The sequence below is a fragment of the Bubalus bubalis genome, chromosome 16 (genome assembly GCF_019923935.1).
Source record: "Bubalus bubalis isolate 160015118507 breed Murrah chromosome 16, NDDB_SH_1, whole genome shotgun sequence".
NCBI classification, from domain to species: domain Eukaryota; kingdom Metazoa; phylum Chordata; class Mammalia; order Artiodactyla; family Bovidae; genus Bubalus; species Bubalus bubalis.
Genome location: NC_059172.1, coordinates 37,085,235 through 37,108,940, shown reverse-complemented (window position 1 = coordinate 37,108,940; position 23,706 = coordinate 37,085,235). Strand labels below are relative to the sequence as shown.

The 23,706-nt window shown below is 38.0% G+C and overlaps 1 protein-coding gene across 1 annotated transcript; it reads left to right on the top strand.

Moving 5' to 3' along the window:
- The first annotated feature begins 18,960 nt into the window (after nt 1-18,960).
- LOC112579502 (olfactory receptor 51B2-like) lies at nt 18,961-19,896 on the top strand. The gene has a single exon (XM_025265939.2). It carries the CDS (start codon nt 18,961-18,963, stop codon nt 19,894-19,896), a length of 936 nt encoding a protein of 311 aa, XP_025121724.2.
- Nucleotides 19,897-23,706: the final 3,810 nt, after the last annotated feature.

Genomic DNA, 23,706 nt, shown 5'->3' with positions numbered 1-23,706 from the left:
ACTACAGTAAGATATTGCCTCACACCTGTTAGGATGTCTACTATTAAAAAAAAAAAAAAAAAAGACTAGAGATAATGAACATTGGCAGGGATATCGAGAAAAGAGAACTCGTGTGTACTTTTGGTGGGATGTAAATTGGTGCAGTTACCATGGAGGTTTCAAAAAAAAAATCTTTATGCCTATCCTTCTACCGATACCATACAGTCTTGATTACTGTAGCTCTGTTGCAAGGAAGGGCCAATTCTGACTACCCGGTGGAACTGTTTCTTTTACCTGCTCTCCGTTGCTTTTTCTATTATAATCATACATAATGGTCTGCCTCAGAGAATCCTGCCCCTCTGGTTGACTGTTAAAATGCCTTTGTTCAGGGCCCTGTCCTCCTGTGGATGGCTGGAAGGAAGAAATGAACAGATCCCTTCCCTGAGGCTTGCCATTCTAGGAGATACTTGAAAGATTAATGGCCTTTTTACTTTGCTTCCTCTTTCCTCTCCCCCTCCATCTCTGTCCTATAAAAGAATCTGGCACTCAGGTCCCAATGAGATGGTTGCCTTGAGACTGTAACCTAACATCTCCTTTGTGAGCTGACTTTCCAAATACAGTAGCGTCCCTTCCCTCAACACTGCATCTCTAGGATTTAATGGCCTCTCATGTGGCAAGCAGAACAAACTTGGACTCAATAAGAGCTAAAAAATAAACCTTAATTTGGAATAGTCTTATTCTTCCCATTTTATTTTTTAAACTATTTTAACTATTTAGATCCCTTTTTCCCCATACAAATTTTAGAAAAAGCTTGTCTATGTCACTAAAAAGTTTTGCTGGGATTTTGACAGAAATTGCGCTAAACCTCCCATTCAATAAGGAAAATTGACATCATTCTACACTGAGTTTTTTGATCCATGAACATAGGTTGTTTGGCCATTTATTTAGGTCTTCTTTGATATTGTTCATCATGACTTTATAATTTTTAACATCTACTCCTGTACATTATTAAATTAAATTTATACCTAAATATACATTCAATATTAAAGAGATTATGTAACTTGTTCATGTTTACATTGCTAGAGTACTAGTTTTCTAGGGCTGCCATAACAGTATTAGAGACTGCATGGCTTAAATCAATAGAGATTTATTTTCTCACAGATCTGGAAGCTAAAAATTCAGGTTCAAGCTGACACAGTGTTGATTTCTTCTGAAGCCTCTCTCCTTGGCTTGTAGATGGCCCTGTGTCTCCACATGTTTTTTCCTCTGTGTATACTGGTGTTTTTCTGTGTGCCCAAATTTCCTCTTCTTATAAGGACACGTGAGATTGGATTACAACCCATTCTAACAACTTCACTTTAACTTAATGATCTCTTTAAAGGTATTTCTCCAAGTACAGTAACATTCTGAGGTACTGAGGGGAAGGGCTTTGGTATACAATTTTTTTTGTGGGGGAAGAGGGGTGGCACACTTTAGCCTTTAACAGTTACTAAAGAGTTGATGATTCTAGCAGAATTCATCTGGTCCTTAGATTTGCAATGCGTGTGTGTGTATGTTAGTCATTCAGTCGTGTCAGACTCTATGTGACCCCATGGACTGTAGCCCACCAGGCTCCTCTGTTCATGGGATTCTTCAGGCAAGAATACTGGAGTGGGTTGCCATTCCCTTCTCCAGGGGATCTTCTTAACATTACTTTAATCTTAACAAAGCATGTCAAGCTCCAAAACATTTCTTCAGGGTTGGGAAATTTGTTCTGGTAATATATATTTATTTTCTGCTAATGGTAAGATTTGGGGACACTCAACTAGAAATTCTTCCTGATTTTATCCTCAACTTTTGGATCCTCTTTCCCTTCCCTATGGTGTTTCCTCAGCTTTTATCTTTTCACTCAAGGTCCTTCTCATAAACCTAGAGAAGCTCCCAGCCTAAGACATGTGCATTTACTACAGCATGAAGTACAATGTGTATCTGCATGAAATTCTTGGGAATGGAGAAGAGGGAACTGAGTTGAAAGCTATTGGAAAAATAGAATTGATCCCTTCTACTTTGTGTAGTTTTTTTTTTTTTTTTCTGTAGTGATACACAGAATACAAGTGAACACAGAATATCAGTGATACACAGATACAAGTGAACACTACTTGTGCTATACAATCTTTAACAAGAGGGGTTTCTTACAAAATTTCAGTAAGAAATTGGGTTAAAGAATATCACTGCTGAAGGGTCAGAAGAACGGAATGAAGCTGCATCAAGAACATAGAAGAGGATCAGCCATGTGGGATCATATTTGCATCCAGTGATTGAAGAATAAATATCATTTATTATATTTTAAATAAGCATAAATTTTGGTTTGTCTCTCACTTCTGGGGACAGAATTGGGAGAATGAGAAGTAATTCTGTCAAATTTCCATTCCTCAGGGTCAATCCAAAAGGGCTGAACTATACCCTTATGTCCAGTTGTCTGGCAACTCTTTACTGCTGGAAATTTGCAGCTCGATCTCATCTGTACATGTAGAAGGTAAGAAGATAGTTTTCTTTGGGAGCATCTTACAGGCGGTGCCTTATATTGGCAAAATAACTTCAAAAAAGCATGTTTGAATGAGACCATCTTTTTAATTTGAAATTAAAAAAAAAGCTTAAAAAAACATTGTAGTATGTGACAGGCAAAAATGTAGAACATGCATTTACTCAAATTCAGGCATATATACTGATGACACTTGACATTTTCACAAGTAAATATATACCTCCCTCAGACTATCCCTTTTGAGTATAAAATTTCTATCAGTCTCCCATTAGTTCAAGTTAGAAATCTGGAGTATTCTCATTTCATTTTCCCCTCATTCTCATTTCCATCATGTCTTGGTACTTCCTCAAAAGTGCATCCTTATCTAATTTTTTTTTCCATTACCACTGCTGCTCTCCTCGTCAGAGTCATCATCACCTCTCATTTAAAGTATTTCAATAGCTTTCTCCTTCCTTTTATCTTTCCTGATAACCCATTCTGTGCTTAGCAGCCCAAGTGATCATTCAAAATGCAAATCATAATATGTCATTGCTCCTCCTCCACTGAGATTTTTAAAACTCTTCACTGTCTTCTAATTGCATTTATAGTTAAAACAAAATTCCTATTAGTGTCTCGAGGACCTATGAAACCTGACCACTGCCTGGGTTTCTGATATTCCCTGTTATGACTCTTCTGTTTGCTCACCAAGCTCCAGGCATGCTAAATTTCCTGTTTTCCTCTATCAATGAAGCAATCTTCCTCTAGATCTTTACATGTCCAGCTCTTCCTTGTTATGCTGGTCTCAGCTCAATGTCACCGTCTCAGAGATGCAGTCTCAGGTCACCCAAACTACTAGGCTAACCTGGAACCTGGATGCAATACAATTTCAAACAATCTATTGAATAGTACTGTTTTATTCTAAAATTACTCTTATATGTATCTAAATTTTTCTCATTTAGTTTTTGAATTTATTTTTAATTGGAAGATAACTGCTTTATCATACTGTGGTTTTGGCCGTATACCAGCATGAATCAGTCATAGGTATACATATGTCCCCTCTGTCTTGAACCTCCCTTCCACCTCCCATCTCACTTAGTTTTAAGTTTTAAAATTTATAAAATCAGGTACTTTATCTTATTACCATTTGTTTCCAGTGCTTAAAATGCTACGCCTATCATACATTGGGTGTTCAAAAACTTCTAGGTGTATAATGTATATAAATATATGTGTATACATATATATGCATGTATGTAGATATGTACACTTATATATGTATTATTGATGTGTATGTACACATATATCTCACATATTAGGTACTTTGCTAGGTACTGAGCATAGCAAATAAAACAAGAAGCCCATAGGCTAGTGGCAGAAGAAATGTCAAAGACTTCTTAAAGGACATGCATTTTCCTCCATTAACAGGAAATACTCTCTTTAAGCAACAATGACCCCCATTTAATATTGGGTAAGATGCATCCAGGAGCCTATGGTTAAATATAAAAGGAAGAAAATCAAGATTTTTTTTTAAATATAAATGAAGAATTTGAAAGGAGAGAAATCAAGTCCTGGGGAGTTATTTTAGAGGGCTGACAGAAAAATAATGGAAAGAGAAAGAAGCTACATGAAAATAAGAGAATAGAAAATTTTCAAATACAAGGAGAAACTATCGTGAGTCAGATCCATCCCTGGCCTAAACATTTATTCCAGTCTGAGGGTCTATGTTCATCTAAATTTGAATCAATTTGAGCCACAATAGTGGTAGGGAGTATTCTGTACTGTCTGGGTGAGGCTGATAATTACTTAAGGTAATTATTTTTGTTCTCCAAAAACTAATCCATGAAATGGGAGGAAAAGAGTCTCTTCTCCACATCAACCTGCTCCTTAGCAAACACGGTGGTGGCACAGCTTCTTTTCTTATACATTTTTCTCTTAGACTCTTGACACTTTTATTGAGAAATCATACATATGCAGGACAATGTGGGTTAAGGAAGCCCTGCTGCTGCTGCTAAGTGGCTTCAGTCGTGTCTGACTCTGTGCGACCCCATAGATGGCAGCCCACCAGGCTCCCCGGTCCCTGGGATTCTCCAGGCAAGAACACTGGAGTGGGCTGCCATTTCCTTCTCCAATGCATGAAAGTGAAAAGTGAAAGTGAAGGCGCTCAGTCATGTCCGACTCTTAGCGACCCCATGGACTGCAGCCTACCAGACTCAATAGACTATCCTGTAATTCTGATTTTCCTAACAGTTTTCCTAGATTCTCTGATTATTCTTTTCTCTTATATCCTGATTCTTAAAAGACTGTCATGGATATGGCCTCTAATGAAAGTGATCCAAGGCCCTCAATACCTGTATCTCCCACATGGTTTGTGTGCTCTTCTTCTAGTCACTGTAATAGGTCTGTCCTTCATCCACAGGTTTGGGAAGAATGTGCCAAAAGCGGTTCACATTACAATGAGCTATGCGTACTTCCTCTTTCTTTCTTTAATGAATCCTATTATCTATAGCATCAAGACCAAACAAATTCAACAAGGCATTTCCTGCCTTTTATCTAAACATAAATTTGGAAGTTAAACTCTCATGTAGGGTATTGCCCATTGAAAATGGTGGGGATATAAAATTCTCTAAGTAGAGGGCATGGAATTCCATAAGTCTCAAAACTTCCTAGACAGCCTCCACTTCTCCAAATGGCAAAATGTCATTTATGAAGCTTATAAGGATTCTGCTCTTAAATTAATAGATTTACCATTTGTTAAATTCCTGAGTTATTTTGTTTCTCATTATCTCATGTTCTTCTGTCTAAATGCTAAGTAAAGGACAGAAATATTTTTGGTCTGCCTGGAAGATTAAGTAGAGTCTGATATTAAACTTTTTGAATATTTGATTAATTTCTATGATTAAAAAGCATAAAAAGTTTTCAATTTGCTGAATCATTTGTATGTCTTACTGACTTCTCTGATCATATCACTCACTCAATGTCCCAACAGGATCTTCATACTTTCTTAATTTATTTGTGGGTATTCATCATAAGTGAAATCCAGTAAGCTATTTATATTGTAAATACTTCCATTTTATTTGTATTTAGTAGATAGAATTTAAAATTTTTTATATAACTAACTTCATTTTTATTTACTTTATTGAGATTTTTATGGCCATATGATAAAAAACCTCCCTGATTCCAGGTTTATTTATATATTTTCTTGTTTTTTCAGTGTAACTTCCTTTCACATATTCTATTTTACCATAGTTTATTATTTGAAGAAAAGTGGGCTTCCCTGTTGGCTCAGATGGTAAAGAATCCACCTGCAATGTGGGAGATCTGGGTTTGATCCCTGGGTTGGGACTATTCCCTGGAGAAGCGGAGGGCTACCCATTCCAGTATTCTGGCCTGGAGAATTCCATGGACAGAGCAGCCTGGCAGGCTATAATCCAAGGTGTCAAAAAGAGTTGGACACAACTGAGCATACTAGCACACAAGGAGTTTAAATCAAACCTCCTTATATCTATTTTCAAAGGTAGTACACTAATATTTAGTCATCCATTTGACTGATATTTTAAAGCATGAGACAAGAATGATGCTAAAACAAAGCTATAACCACAAGCAAACAGATATCGCCTTGTGTATATACAACCTACTGGGGCATCAAAAATAAAGCACACCTAAATTAAAAATAATTGCTGTAACTATTGACAAAATAAAAGGATAAACTGCCTTGAGGATGTGTGTGTGTGTGTGTTAGTCAATCAGTTATGTCTGACTCTTTGCAACGCCATGGACTGTAGATCTCCAGGATCCTCTGTCCATGGGATTCTCCAGGTAAGAATACTGGAGTGGATTGCTATGCCCTTCTCCAGGGGATCTTCCCAATCTGGGGATAAAACCTGGTCTCCTGCACTGCAGGCAGATTCTTTACCATCTGAGCCACCAGGGAAGGATCTCAAAAAGATCACATCAAGACTGAGGAAGGGAAAGTTTTCCAGAAGAAGATCCCTTCAGCTGAGATCTTAGAGTAGATTAGAAAATAACTAGTGAAAACAGGGATGAGAGTGTCAAGCAGAAGTAGTATGTGAGAGACTGCAGATGGGATGTATCATGAAATCTTCCTTGAATGTAGCTGACAGGAAAAGTGTGATAGTTCCAAGAGGAGGCTGAGAGGAAAGAGGAGGTTCAGTCAAGAGCATCCTGTTGGCTTTGGGTGTTAACTCAATGTCTTACTCCAAACTAGGGAGCAAGGTGATTTCAGTGATGTTTACAAGTTAAAAGTTCAGGTACTATTAGACTTCAGGCAAGAGGGAACAAGAAAACCAGAAAGCAAATAGTGTATCACTTTCAGAAAGCGATAGCAGTAGCTAAAATTATTCTATTAAAGTGATGGTGTATGCAGTGGATGCTGCTGCTAAGTCACTTCAGTCATGTCCGACTCTGTGCGACCCCATAGACAGCAGCCCACCAGGCTCCCCCGTCCCTGGGATTCTCCAGGCAAGAACACTGGAGTGGGTTGCCATTTCCTTCTCCAATGCATGAAAGTGAAAAGTGAAAGTGAAGTCACTCAGTCGTGTCTGACTCTTAGCAACCCCATGGACTGCAGCCTACCAGGCTCCTCTGTTCATGGGATTTGCCAGGCAAGAGTACTGGAGTGGGGTGCCATTGCCTTTTCCAATGCAGTGGATGGATATGAGTTCTAATTGGGATCCAAAACCAACAGGATCTGTGAGTATTTTTAGTTCAGTCACTCAATAGTGTCCGACTTTTTGTGGCTCTATGGACTGCAGCACACCAGGCTTCCCTGTCTACCACCAACTCCCAGAGCTTGCTCAAACTCATGTCCATCAAGTCAGTGATGCCATTTTAGACAGCCTTCAGAATGGGAGAAAATAATAGCAAATGAAGCAACTGACAAACAACTAATCTCAAAAATATACAAGCAACTCCTACAGCTCAATTCCAGAAAAATAAATGACCCAATCAAAAAATGGGCCAAAGAACTAAATAGACATTTCTCCAAAGAAGACATACAGATGGCTAACAAACACATGAAAAGATGCTCAACATCACTCATTATCAGAGAAATGCAAATCAAAACCACTATGAGGTACCATTTCACACCAGTCAGAATAGCTGCTATCCAAAAGTCTACAAGCAATAAATGCTGGAGAGGGTGTAGAGAAAAGGGAACCCTCTTACACTGTTGGTGGGAATGCAAACTAGTACAGCCACTATGGAGAACAGTGTGGAGATTCCTTAAAAAACTGGAAATAGAACTGCCTTATGACCCAGCAATCCCAATGCTGGGCATACACACCAAGGAAACCAGAATTGAAAGAGACCCATGTACCCCAATGTTCATTGCAGCACTGTTTACAATAGCCAGGACATGGAAGCAACCTAGATGTCCATCAGCAGATGAATGGATAAGAAAACAGTGGTACATATACACAATGGAGTATTACTCAGCCATTAAAAAGAATACATTTGAATCAGTTCTAATGAGGGGGATGAAACTGGAGCCTATTATACAGAGTGAAGTAAGCCAGAAATAAAAACACCAATACAGTATACTAACACATATATATGGAATTTAGAAAGATGGTAACGATAATCCTGTATGCGAGACAGCAAAAGAGACACAGATGTATAGAACAGTCTTTTGGACTCTGTGGGAGAGGGAGAGGGTGGATGATTTGGGAGAATGGCATTGAAACATGTATAATATCATATAAGAAATTAATCGCCAGTCCAGGTTCGATGCAGGATACAGGATGCTGTGGGACGACCCAGAGGGATGGTACAGGGAGGGAGGAGGGAGGGGGATTTGGGATGGAACACATGTACACCCGTGGTGGATTCATGTTGATGTATAGCAAAACCAATACATTATTGTAAAGTAATTAACCTCCAATTAAAATAAATAAATTTATATTTAAAAAAGTGTATAAGTTTGGGAGGAAAAGATATAATGTGAATTTCTGGATTATTTTTGAAATCTTAGTGCTATCAATCCTATTACTGATTATGTATCCAGTAAATTATTAGCAATCAGAAAATTTTCATTATTTAAAAAAATGTTCTGTGACTCATGGTTACCGGGGGAAAGGGATACACTGGGATTTGGGATTGACATGTACATGCTGCTATATTTAAAATAGATAACCAATAAGGACCTAATGTATAGCACAGGGAACATTACTCAAAATTCTGTAGTAATCTAAATGGGAGGACAATTTGAAAAAGGATAGATACATATACCTGTATAACTGAATCACTTTGCTGTACACCTGAAATTAACACAATATTGTTGATCAGCTATGCTCCAATAGAAAATAAAAAATTTTAAAAAAAGATAAACAATTTTTCTGGAAATTTGAGGATGATTAAAAGTGCAAATGATGAAGTTGTAACCTATAAAAATGACTTCTGGAAATATTCTATACTGCAGCACTGAATTTTTAAGGGAAAATAGTCCCATATTCATTAAGTAGTCATATATTGAAATAATTGTTAGTATGTATATTTTTTGCTGGACTATGCAGTACTTGAATGCAATTTCAAAAACAACAGAATGATCTCTGCCCATTTCCAAGGCAAATCACTCCATATAAAATAATCAAGTCTATGCCCCAACCAGTAATGCTGAAGAAGTTGAAGTTGAATGGCTCCATGAAGACCTACAGGATTTTTTAGAACTAACTCCCCAAAAAGATGTCCTTTCATTATAGGGGACTGGAATGCAAAAGTATGAAGTCAAGAGACACCTTGAGTAACAGACAAATTTGGCCCTGGAGTACAGAATGAAGCAGGGCAAAGGCTAATAGAGTTTTGCCAAGAGAATGCACTGGTCATGGCAGACATCCTCTTCCAACAACATAAGAGAAGAATCTACACATGGACATCAACAGATGGTCAACACCAAAATCGGATTGATTATATTCTTTGCAGCCAAAGATGGAGAAGTTTTATATAGTCAACAAAAGCAAGACCAGGAGCTGACTGTGGAGATCATGTACTCCTAATTGCCAAATTCAAACTTAAATTGAAGAAAGTAGGGAAAACCATTAGAATATTCAGGTATGATCTAAATCAAATACCTTACAATTATACAGTGGAAGTGACAAACAGATTCAAGGGATTAGATCTGATAGAGTACCTGAAGAACTATGGACAGAGGTTCATGATGTTGTACAGGAGACAGGGATCAAGACCATCCCCAAGAAAAAGAAATGCAAAAAAGCAAAATGGCTGTCTGAGGAGGCCTTATGAATAGCTGTGAAAAGGAGAGAAGTGAAAAGCAAAGGAGAAAAGGAAAGATATATTCATTTGAAGGCAGAGTTCCAAAGAATAGCAAGGAGAGATAAGAAAGCCTTCCTCAGAGATCATTGCAAAGAAATAGAGAAAAAAAGTAGAATGGGAAAGACTAGAGATCTCTCCAAGAAAATTGGAGTTACCAAGGGAATATTTCATGCAAAAATGGGCTCAATAAAGGACAGAAATGGTACGGACCTAACAGAAGCAGAAGATATTAAGAAGTGGTGGCAAGAATACACAGAAGAACTGTACAAAAAAGATCTTCATGACCCATATAATCACGATGGTGTGATCACTCATCTAGAGCCAGACATCCTGGAATGTGAAGTCAAGTGGGCCTTAAGAAGGATCACTACGAACAAAGCTAGTGGAGGTAATGGAATTCCACTTGAGTTATTTCAAATCCTGAAAGATGATGCTGTGAAAGTGCTGCACTCGATATGCCAGCAAATTTGGAAAACTCAGCAGTGGCCACAGGACTGGAAAAGGTCAATTTTCATTCCAATCCCAAAGAAAGGCAATGCCAAAGAACGCTCAAGCTACTGCACAATTGTACTCATCTCACACGCTAGTAAAGTAATGCTCAAAATTCTCCAAGCCAGGCCTCAACAGTACGTGAACCACAAAATTCCAGATATTCAAGGTGGATTTAGAAAAGGCAGAGGAACCAGAGATCAAATTGCCAACATTCATGGGATCATTGAAAAAGCAAGAGAGTTCCAGAAAAAACATCTATTTCTGCTTTATTGACTATGCCAAAACCTTTGACTGTGTGGATCACAACAAACTGGAAAATTCTGAAAGAGATGGGAATACCAGACCACCTGATCTGCCTCTTGACAAATCTGTATACAGATCAGGAAGCAACAGTTAGAACTGGATATGAAACAACAGACTGGTTCCAACTAGGAAAAAGAGTATGTCAAGGCTGTATATTGCCACCCTGCTTATTTAACTTATATGCAGAGTACATTATGAGAAACGCTGGGCTGGATGAAGCACAAGCTGGAATCAAGATTGCTGGGAGACATATCAATAACCTCAGATATGCAGATGACATCACCCTTATGGCAAAAACTGAAGAAGAACTAAAAAGCCTCTTGATGAAAGTGAAAGAGAGTGAAAAATTTGTCTTAAAGCTCAACACTCAGAAAACTAAGATCATGGCATCCGGTCCCATCACTACATGGCAAATAGATGGAGAAACAGTGGAAACAGTGACAGACTTTATTCTGGGTGGCTCCAAAATCACTGCAGATGGTGATTACAGCTATGAAATTAAAAGATGCTTACTCCTTGGAAGGAAAGTTTTGACCAATCTAGAGAGCATATTAAAAAGCAGAGATATTACTTTGTCAACAATGGTCTGTATAGTCAAGGCTATGGTTTTTCCAGTAGTCATATATGGATGTGAGAGTTGGACTATAAAGAAAGCTGAGCACCAAAGAATTGATGCTTTTGAACTGTGGTGTTGGAGAAGACTTTTGAGAGTCCCTTGGACTGCAATGAGATCCAACCTAAAGGAAAGCAGTCCTGCATATTCATTGGAAGAACCAATGCTGAAGCTGAAACTCCATTACTTTGGCCACCAGATGCGAAGAATTGACTTATATGAAAAGACCTTGGTGCTGGGAAAGATTGAAGATGGCAGGAGAAGGGAAAGACAGAAGATCAGATGGTTGGATAGCATCAAGGACTCAAAGGACATGAGTTTGGGTAAACTCCGGGAGTTGGTGATGGACAGGGAGGCCTGGCGTGCTGCAGTCCACTGGGTGGCAAAGAGTTGGACATGAATGAGCAACTGAATTGAACTGATTAGTAACTATATAAAAGTAGGACTTTATCAGTCTGCACTAAAAGATTAGAGAATACAACAGAAAAACACCGGAAGTTGTTGTCACTTAAAAAAATAATAAAATAAAATTAAAAAAAAAAACATAAAAAAAAAAAAATAAGCTCATAGAAGACAATGGTCTTTGCTTTCCTATCTAGGGAGAACAAGATAGATCAGGATTACTGAACAATTTTTTATTGGAATTTGCTCACAAAAAAATACGAGTCAGTTGTAATACAAAATACAGAAAATAATAGATAAGAAATAATGGTTTAGATATGGAAAATCGGGTACAGACACAGATACAAAGATTGAATAAAGAACTGGATTCCTCTGGTCAAAAAGCAATGCTACATTGGAAAATAAAGATTTTTTTTTTTTTTTGGCAAGGGCTTAAGTAATTTACCACAGGGCTGGGGAATAACCTACAGATGCCTGGTCACAGGTTTCTGAAGAAGACTATATGGAACTGAAAGCATTCATATATAATTCCTTATTTTAAATGTACCTGGAGATTAGCCATCTTAATTTGATTCTGAAAACAAGCCCACAAATTATCTTCATGTACGAGGAAGCTTTACATCAGTGTGTGCATTTGCGTGTGTGTGTTGGAAGAGGTGGTGAACATGCTAGTGCACACAGGTATAAAAATAAAAGAAAGTTGTGATTATTATTCTCTATAATTTCTAACTTTAAAATCTTTTCTTTTTCTCATAATAAAGTTACATTAGTATTTTAAGTTTACTTTTAAATCAGCATGTCTTGATGTCCATTAAATATCCTCTAGCCTGAGTTAAGAGACTCTCTGGGATCATGATTTGCATATTATATTTTCCAAGTGAAACCATAAGTCATTTTCAAGTAGAGAATTTAACAAGCTTCTGTACAATTCCAATGCATTCACCCCAGGGTGCTCAGGTCCTACACAAACATATATCTGAAGCACTTCCCACTTTGAACATTCTGGTGCCCAATCTAAATCCTTGAAGGAGAAAAACAAGGCACACCTCTCGGAAGAAGTAACTTTTTTGCTCAATGATTTACATAAACTTATCCCTTATTCTGGGCTTCCCAGGTGGCACTAATAAAGAACCCGCCTGCCAGTACAGGAGACATATAAGTGATACAGGTCTGTCCCTGGGTCTGGAAGATCCCCTGGAAGAGGAAATGGAAACCCATTCCAGTATTCTTGCCTAGAGAATCCCATGGACAGAGGAGCCTGGAGGACTATAGTCCATAGGGTCTCAAAGAGTTGAGCACTGAAGTAACTTAGCAGCAGTGTTCCTTGTCTTAATGACAGGAGAGAAATGTCAAGTACATATAGAGAAAAAAATATAATTATTTCAGAACTAAAAACATAAAGCATCTACACTTTGTAGGTACCTCTCCAGGATGAAAAATTAGAACTGATAATTTCTCTGCAACAAATACGTGCTTTCCCTTCTATACACAATGTTCTATATTGGGAAGACAGAACAACATGGCTACAAATGGAATCTAATCTGAAATGCTTAAAAAACTGGGATTAGGAGGAGTTTTCTGTATGACTGTGTGCTGAATTATTTTCAACTTAATTTACTTGTGAAACTGGATTTTTCTGTCATAAGATTCATAAAAGGAAAATGTGCCCTAGAGTAAAATGTTTAAGCCATTAATACTGAATATATACCAAAATCTTAAAATCTAGTTATTTCCCAAAGTCTTATTCTGTCCCTCATAATGTGTGCCCACAAGGCCTATAGTATATCTATCTATCTATCAATCTATCTATCTATATATCTTTAACAGAAAATGACACCCCACATTGTTCCCATTTGATTTGCTAACTTTGGTGCAGAGGTTCTTTTGCTGAGGAAAGACTAGCTTTGCAAGTCACGTTTGCAGAATAGAAGCTGTGGGGAATCTATGGTTTCTGTGAGTCACTAATGACTGATATATCCCACTTTCATAGTTAAATTTTAGAGATGGGTTGCCTCTTTTATAGTGCTAAATTTGATGGCAGAAACCCCAGTTAATCTGGCCAAGGCCTTTCAAGTTATAAATCTTGCTAGTTCCTTCATACTTAGTGAGAAAAACCCCAGTTACCTCGCATGGATCTTCATTTCACAGTTTACTTAATTACCTGCCACATATGTGTGAGAGGATTGACAGATTCAAATTTTAGTGGACCAGAATTTTTGGCATGCTCATTTGTACACATCGGAGAAGGCAATGGCACCCCGCTCCAGTACTCTTGCCTGGCAAATCCCATGGATGGAGGAGCCTGGAAGGCTGCAGTCCATGGGGTCACTGAGAGTCAGACACGACTGAGTGACTTCACTTTCATTTTTCACTTTCATGCATTGGAGAAGGAAATGGCAACCCACTTCAGTGTTCTTGCCTGGAGAATCCCAGGGACAGGGGAGCCTAGTGGGCTGCCATCTATGGGGTCACACAGAATCAGACATAACTGAAGCGACTTAGCAGCAGCAGCAGCAGCATTTGAGCACATAGAGGGTTTGGACATGAAGTGACAATATTCAAGTGTTCCTGAAGAGGTGCAAGTAGGCCTCTCACTGTTGGATAAGCAGGGTTATTTTCCATATGGAGGGAGACTTTAGGCAACTGGTAGATTTATTGGTGGAGTTGATCCCCAAGCTTTGGTTAAGAAATTGAGTGCTCTGCCAGTGAGAATGGCCATCATCAAAGTCTACAAACAATACATGTTGCAGAGGGTTTGGAGAAAAGGGAACCCTCTAGGACTGTTGGTGGGAATGTAAATTGATACAGACACTATGGAAGACAATATTGAGATTCCTTAAAAAACTAGGAGTAAAACCACCATATGACCCAGCAATCCCACTCCTAGGCATATATCCTGAGGAAGCCAAAATTGAAAAAGACACATGTACCCCAATGCTCATTGCAGCACTATTTACAATAGATAAAATATGTAAGCAACCTAGATGCACATCAACAGATGAATGGATAAAGAACCTGTGATACATATATATGATGGAATATTACTCAGCCATAAAAATGAATGCATTTGCATCAGTTCTAATGAGGTGGATGAATCTGGAGCCTATTATACAGAGTGAAGCAAGTTAGAAAGGGAAAGATAAACATTGTATACTAATGCATATATATGGAATCTAGAAAGATGGTACCAATGAATTTATTTGCAGGATAGCAATGAAATTAAAAAACACTTATTCCCTGGAAGGAAAGTTATGACCAACCTAGATAGCATATTCAAAAGCAGAGACATTACTTTGCCAACAAAGGTTCATCTAGTCAAGGCTAAGGTTTTTCCTGTGGTCATGTATGGATGTGAGAGTTGGACTGTGAAGAAGGCTCAGTGCCAAAGAATTGATGCTTTTGAACTGTGGTGTTGGAGAAGACTCTTGAGAGTCTCTTGGACTGCAAGGAGAGCCAACCAGTCCATTCTGAAGGAGATCAGCCCTGGGATTTCTTTGGAAGGAATGATGCTGAAGCTGAAACTCCAGTACTTTGGCCACCTCATGCGAAGAGTTGACTCATTGGAAAAGACTCTGATGCTGGGAGGGGTTGGGGGCAATAGCAGAAGGGGACGGCAGAGGATGAGATGGCTGAATGGGATCACTGACTCGATGGACGTGAGTCTCAGTGAACTCTGGGAGTTGGTGATGGACAGGGAGGCCTGGTGTGCTGTGATTCATGGGGTCGCAAAGAGTCGGACACGACTGAGTGACTGATCTGATCTGATCTGATCTGAATGGAGAAACAGACATGGAGAACAGACTTATGGACACTTGGAAGAGGGAGGAAGGCGAGGGTGAGATGTATGGAGAGCATAACATGGAAACTTTCATTACCATATGTAAAATAGATAGCCAATGGGAATTTGCTGTATGACTCAGGGAACTCAAACAGGGGCTCTGTATCAACCTAGAGGGTTGGGATGGGAAAGGAAATGGGGAACGAAGTTCATGAGGGAGGGGACATATTTATACCTATGGCTGATTCATGTTGATGTTTGACAGAAAATAAAATTCTGTACAGCAATTATCCTTCAATTAAAAAATAAACAAATTAAAAAAAAGAAGTTCAGTGCTCTGTTCCAGGTGCCTTCACTTATTTTTTTTAAGTTTTATGTATTTATTTATTTTTTACTGTGTTGGATCTTCATTGCTGCACTGGCTTTGCTGTAGCTGTGGCAAGCAGAGGCTACTCTTTGTAGTGGCTTCTCCTGTTGCAGAGCACAGGCTGTAGGAAATGAGGGCTTCTGTAGTTGTGTCTCCCAGAGCCACAGGCTTAGAGCACGGGCTTAATAGTTGTGGTGCACAGGCTTGGTTGCTCTGCGGCATGTGAAATCTTCCTGGATCAGGGATCTAACTCATGTCTCCTGCATTGACAGGCAGATTCTTTTCCACTGAGCCACCAGGGATGCCCTGCCTTTATGGTTTTTTTAAATGAAATTTTTTTCAACATGATTTCCAGCTTCTTGAATTCCTATTATCTAAAGAATAGAGAAATAAATTATATTTTTATAATGAATATTATACTTAAATATGAACTAACTCCCAGCATGGATGCATCTTAAACATGATATTGAGCAAACAGTAAAAATCAAACTCTTGTGTGAGTCTACTTAGACCAAATACTAAAATAGGCAAAATGAGTCTTACATTGCCTTTTAATCACTACCTCTACCCAGAGTAACTATATCCTAAATTGACCGCTTATAGGCAGAATGACTGGGAGAAGGCAATGATACCCCACTCCAGTACTCTTGCCTGGAAAATCCCATGGATGGAGGAGCCTGGTGGGCTGCAGTCCATGGGGTTACACAGAGTCGGACACGACTCAAGTGACTTAGCAGTAGCAGTAGCAGACAGAATGACTGAAACAGAACAAGTTCTCTTTAACCTTTTCAACATCTAATGTGTTAAAACAAAGCTTAGTGAAAAAGAGTCAATCAACAAATAACTGTTTATTAATGAATGAAGTAATTATCTTCCAGTGATCTTATGTTTACACATGGAATTATCCTTCAGTCAGCTAGGTCAGAAATACAGTTGTCATCTTTCCCTTAATCTACCGTATGCAATCAGTTATCAAGTTCTATTCTTTCTAAGTCATAGACTCTCTCTTGCATCAACTTCTATCCAGCCCTACTGATAATAGCTAGTCACATCCCTACCAACACAGTTTCTCATGTAGATTACTCTTTCCTGATATTTCTCTTTCTTTTACCACCTCTTTTCCAATGTACTAGTCATACTGTAGCAAAGTGACCTATAAGCAATGATCACCTGATCATAAACACAGTCTTGTCATTCATTTAATGCGAATTGCCATTAGGTGATCAGATTTATGTGATTAGAACATACCACCACAGATTCATTTTATGTCAAGCTTTCTTTCAGGTTTTGTTTTAACGATATTATAAGTTTTTAGTGCATCTAATGTAGTATAAAATGATTTTTTTGTTTAAAGTCATCATATTTTCTCTTGTCTTATGACCAGTGTAGATGTTTTTGTTTGATTTGGTTTTGTTTTTCTCTCTGCATGAAACCAGTGCCAATTCTAACCCAAACTATCATATTCCTTACTTGTCTCATTATTCAATTCTCAGCTTAAATAGTACTTCTTTGAGGAAGTTTTCCAGATCCCAGATACATCTTCTGTGCTCCCCTTATAGCACATTAACTTTCATGCAGTGATGATTGTGTTATGAAAATGTATAATAGTATTTCCTTTCTAGCTTGCATTAGATTTTTAAGTTCTGCTAAAGAAAAGAACAAGTCCATCACCCTGAATTTGACACAAATGGGCAATAATCTGAGTATTAGCAAAGTAATTTTAAAACACAATATAAGATGTCCTTTATGCACCAGGCTATTCACAGATCTGTTGAGGATTCTGTGAATCAGAACTGATTTCCCCAAAGAAGCAGGAAAAACAAAGATGCAACTAGGATTTACAAATTCTTGGACTAATAAAGGCACGTGTAACTCATGAGGGTAACTACTGTCTCCTTGACCTTTGAGACAGACACTGGGAAGTCATGCATGGATTTCCTAAACCCTGATGCTGAGGATCCTGGGGTCACATCCTCACATCTGTGTGGCAATCCCACATGGGAAAGCTGTGGCATCCTAGTACCTGTATGGCATTTGAATTTCTACTTTCCTGATACATCCTTGGGGAACTGTAGACTTGTAAACATTGTTTGAGTGGCTCAGCTTCTCCCAGAATAAAAAGGAAGGGAAGGAAATGAGTGGCTGGAAAAATACAACTCTGGGGAGGTAATTTCTATATACATAAAATCTCTAACCTGGACTCTTCAACGGTTTTTGAGATGGAAGTGTCTGGGCCAAGTCCTCCACTAAGACAGAAACAAGTAACCATTACCGTAACAAGACTGTGTTATTGGTGAGTACCAGGAACAGAAATATGAAATGACTCCTCTCCCAGCTGACGTTAGATGAAGTCAAGAGAAGATAGATTTTCCAGAGGTCTGCAAAGTGGGGCATCCACTACCCTGGATGGTCAACACCTATAGCACAGATTTTTTTTTTTATTAAGACATGTATGTCAAGGTGAGTTTGAAGTTTCTAATGGGGTATACATGGACATGCTTTAGAAAAACTGAATTTCTTTAGTCTAAAAGTGATATGTCTGCTCTTGTCCATTTACTGCATAGACTGTTTATGGCTTTTGTTTAGAATTCCACAAACCAATAACACTCAATTTCAAAATGAAACAAACATTTTCTAACAAAAACTCTCTATCATGGTTGTGAAACATAAAGTCAAGCTTAAATGTAGTAAAAAATTTACAATTAAGCAAAAAGAAAATCTATTGAAGCAATATTATTGCCCATTTTTATATATCTATATTTCTTTTTTGTTTGTTTTTGGGGGGCCCATGCTGCATGGCATGCGGGATTTTAGTTCTTCAATCAGGGATTGAACTGCACCCTCATAACATGGATTCTTAACCACTGGACCACCAGAGAAGTACTCTATCTTCTTTTTTGTTACTTTTACTCCTTCAAACATTTTCCAGTATATACATTAGAGTGGGGCCTTGTGTTTTTTTTTTTTTTTTAATTATGAACATTTTAGCTATTAATCTAATATTATACATAACTTAGGAAAATACCATTATTCCTCTTCCTTAGTACAGTCTATGCATCTGTATTATTCTTCTAAAAGAAAATAGTTGCAAAACCACATATATACAAATTCATTCTTTTAACTACAAAGGGTATAACTGAAACTGTTGTGATATATTCCCACAAGGAGATATTGCAAATTGAAAACTTTGGGTTTTTGCATAAAAGGTTTCCAGAAGGCTGCTCTCCACCTGTGGACATGCTATGTGGCCCAACACTAGTGAGGACCCCTTCTTGCTGACTGGCTTCCCAGGTCTGGAGGCAGCTCATCACTGGATCTCCATCCCCTTCTTTGCAGTCTATGTCTCTGTGCTTCTTGGCAATGGTACTCTCCTCTACCTCATCAAGAATGACTGGAGTCTCCATGAACCGATGTACTATTTCCTTGCCATGCTGGCAGCCACAGATCTGACGGTGACATTAACCACAATGCCAACTGTAATGGGTCTCTTATGGGGCAATCGCAGAGAAATAAGCCCTGGAGCCTGCTTTCTGCCGGCTTACTTCATTCACTCCCTTTCCATTGTAGAATCTGGTATCTTGCTTGCCATGGCCTATGACCGTTTCATTGCTATCTGTACCCCTCTGAGGTACAACTCTATCCTTACCAATAATCAAGTGATGAAGATAGGTCTTGGAGTACTAATGAGAGGCTTTTTATCCCTTTTGCCTCCAATTCTGCCACTCTGTTGGTTCCCATATTGCCATTCCCATGTTCTTTCCCATGCCTTTTGCCTCCACCAAGATGTCATGAAACTTGCCTGTGCTGATATTACATTTAATCGTGTGTACCCAATTATTCTGGTTGCTTTGACTTTCTTCCTAGATTCTCTAATGATCTTTGTCTCTTATATCCTAATCCTTAAGACAGTGATGGGCACTGCCTCTGGGGAGGAGCAAGCTAAGGCGCTTCACACCTGTGTGTCCCATATCAGCTGTGTCCTGGTCTTTTACATCACTGTGATTGGTCTGACTTTCATCCACAGATTTGGGACACATACACCACATGTGGTCCATGTTACCATGAGCTATGTCTATTTTTTCTTTCCTCCATTCATGAATCCCCTTATATACAGCATCAAGACCAAGCAGATTCAGAGAAGCATTGTTCGCCTATTTTCTGTGCACAATAGGGCTTGAACTTTTATTTCAGAATTTTGAAAGCTCCAGGATGTCTAGGCCTTTTATCAGAGTAAGATAGGCTTCAATTATTACATAAAGATACAAGCTAAGTTGAGCAAGAGTGCAATAAAGATAGGTAATTTCTGCATGTGTGCTCAGTCGTGTCTGACTCTTTGCAAGCCCATGGATTGTAGCCCACCAGGCTCCTCAGTCCATGAGATTTCCCAGGCAAAAATACTGGAATGGGTTGCTATTTACTACTCCAGGGGATCTTCCCAACCCAGAGATCAAATCCTCATCTCCTAGATTGGCAGGCAGATTCTTTACTACTGAGCCACCTGGGAATCCATAGATAATTTCTACGTAGGTAGAATTTGGAGATAGGTAATATATCTAAACATAAAAAATACTTCAATAACCAGGAAAGATAGGGAAATTCAGATTCCATATTTTTAACAAGTGATAAGTAACAGTTTAGAAAAAGTCAAGCTAGATGTCCAGTCCGGGACAACCACAGCCTACTATAAAGAAAGTAGGTAATCACAGCTTCATTTGAGGGCCATACAAAGATGAACTAGAGCATGTGGATTGAGAACCATGAAACTCTATCTCAAAAGCACTATATTTCAATGCAGGATTTGCTTTCCAGGTGATAGAGTGTCATTTACAAAGCTTTATGCCAGAGTATCTCTGAACTCATGAATGAGTTTGATGGAGATGGAGACAAACAGAAGAAACAATCAGAGGATGTTAAGAGTAGTTTTAAAAAGAGGTAATAGCAGCTCAGTTTAAGAAAATAGAGATGGGAGGTAATGGATTAACATGAGATAAATTTAGGATATAAATTGAATAAGATTTATAGGATTTTTTCTTTTCTTTTTTTTTTTTAGAAAAACAGAGGAAAAAAGGTTGAGAAGGAAGCAAAGATAACCCTGAGTTTCTGTTTTACACTGTTTGAAGAATAGATGTACCATCTGAAAAGCAATTATTGGTTGTTATTAATTTTGTTAATTTATAAATAAGAAAAATAGTACTGTAATATATGTACAACATATATATGACTATATTTAATTTTTTTCTCAAGAAAGAAGAACACATATATATATAATATATGTGCATTTGTGTGTGCTTGCACACATGTAAAACAGTGATAAACCTTTCAATGTCTTATCCTATAAATAATTTCTGATCCCAAAACTTTCACAACTTTCAAAATAAATTTAATGAAATAGAATGAATGTACTGAATTATTTTTATTGTGGTTTATATATATTTTGCATTTAATATGTATATAATGTAAAATTTGCCATTTTAAGTGTATAATTTCATGAAATTAATTCACAATATTCAACTATCATCCTTATTTCCAAAAGGTTTTCATTATCCCAAGCAGACATGCTGCATGCATTAATCCATAAGTCCCCATTCTACCTTTCTTCCAGGTCTTTGTTACCTCTAATCTAATTTATATCTCCATGACTGCCTATTGTACATATTTTATAAAGCAGAATCTTATAATATTATTTTGTGTCTGGCTTATTTCACTTAGCATAACATTTTCAAATTTCCTATCACAACATCTTTTCTTATGTGGCTGAATAATATTATGCTCTATGTATACATTACATTAAAAATCTACAGTCATTATTTTATTTCCAGGTTTTTTGTTTATTTATTTTTGGCAGCTGGTTAGCCAGATCACCTACCCCCACCTCAATGTGGCTTGGTGCACCAGACACCCCGGTTGGCAGTCCAGTTCCGAGATGCATGCCCGGAGTCCCGGGCCACTTGGGAAGACCACAGGCCTCTCTGCCACTCCCTGGCAAGAATAACACACATGGCCCTCTATCTCCCAGAGCGTAAGCTTCAGTTTCTGTTTTTCCCATGTGGTGACAGAGCTGACATCAAGAGGAAGCAAATAAATTTAACTTGTAGTATAGCATCCTCTGGGTAGAGATTTTATTGAAACTGAAACCCTTTTCCAAGTATTAGTCTAAGCAATCAGTAGTCTGGGTAGATTATAGCATCAGGTGGACTTATTGTAATTAAACACCAATAACACTTTTCAAAGTAGTCTTTAAGTCAAGATAGAGAAGTATAAGCTCTATAATAGGTGGTTGAAAAAATCTTTTCTTAATCCTCACAAATCAATAAAAGCACTCAAGGAAAATAGACACATCTCTCCTCTGTAACATGATGGTGTCATGTTACACATTTCTTTCTGCAATATGGTTGAAATAAAAGTGGGACATACATAAATGATAAACAAGAAAAGAACAAATAATTCGACATACTTGAGTGAGGGACTGAATCTAAAATAATTAATCTTCTTATAAATAAAAGTAAAAGATGTACGACTAGAAACCCGATTGCTTGATAACATGATTCTGCATTCATTCACTCAGCTAGTACTTAATGAGCACCAACCACAACTAAGCTTTTTGCTATAAAATGAAAATGCAATTCCTTTAAAAGTCTTTCAGAAGTTTTATTATGAGTGCAATGTTAATTAACTTGATAACAAAGTTATTAAAAAGCTACAATCCCCTAACTATAATTCTGAAATCAAAGATTCTGCAAAACTATTTATGAAGTATATTTCTATCAACAAAAATCTGACACAGTCTAAGATCACATTGTAGCAAAATCTGACCTGAGCATATGAGTTAGTCTTTCTTCATTATCTTAATATAAACAGATGACAGTTTATAAGGTATTACAGGTTGCAACCTGCTAGAGGTGTCATAAATAATATAGAGTGCACATTTTATGACTATTTTGCTTTAATTTTGGACCATGCTGTGTAGCATGTGGGATTTTAGTTCTCTGACCAGAGACTGAACCCGCACCCCCTGCAGTGGAAGCAGGGAGTCTTAGCCACTGGACCACAAGGGAAGTCACTTTATGAGTTTTTTTAAATCTGAAAGACTGGATTCTGGAATGCAGCTTGAGACAAGGGTTTTGGATTTGCAGACCTGCACAATCATAGACTGCTAAAATAGAAATTAAGCATGTGGTTCAATGGGTATTTGCCAAATGAGGCTGATCTGATAACATCCAGATTATTATGGAGCAGGACGATAATAAAAGAATCAGAACTAGGAAATATTATGTGAGGAGTAGTTAACATACTACTGGATGCCCAGCTATCAAGAAAGATGTCTCATAAATATTAATGCAGATGTTTTTATAAGATTTAGAGGTGGGATATGAATATGATTGTTTAAATTTGATCATTTGACTTCAGAGATCAGGACTAGGGATAAGGGGTAGATCATTCAGAGAAGTAGATTTATATTTCAATGTATAATTATATCACATATATAATAGAGTCAAAAATGGAATGCATTACCTCAGGAGGTAGGGAGTTTTCAATCCATAGAAACAACAAATAGATGTCTGATGAAATTTTATTAATAGATGGTGGCTCAAGGATTTGGAGAAGGCAATGGCAACCCACTCCAGTACTCTTGCCTGGAAAATCCCATGGACGGAGGGCCCTGGTAGGCTGCGGTCCATGGGGTCGTGAAGAGTCGGACACGACTGAGCGACTTCACTTTCACGTTGATGGTCTTCCCTGTGACTCAGCTGGTAAAGAATCTGCCTGCAATGTGGGAGACCTGGGTTCAATCCCTGGGTTGGGAAGATCCCCTGAGAAGGGAAAGGTTACCTACTCCAGTATTCTGGCCTGGAGAATTCCATGGACTGTATAGTCCATGGGGTTACAAAGAGTCAGACAGGACTGAGTGACTTTCACTTTCCCTTTAAAAATTTGAAAAAGAATTGGATCTAATGGTCTCTTCATATTGCTGTTTCTAAAAATATTGT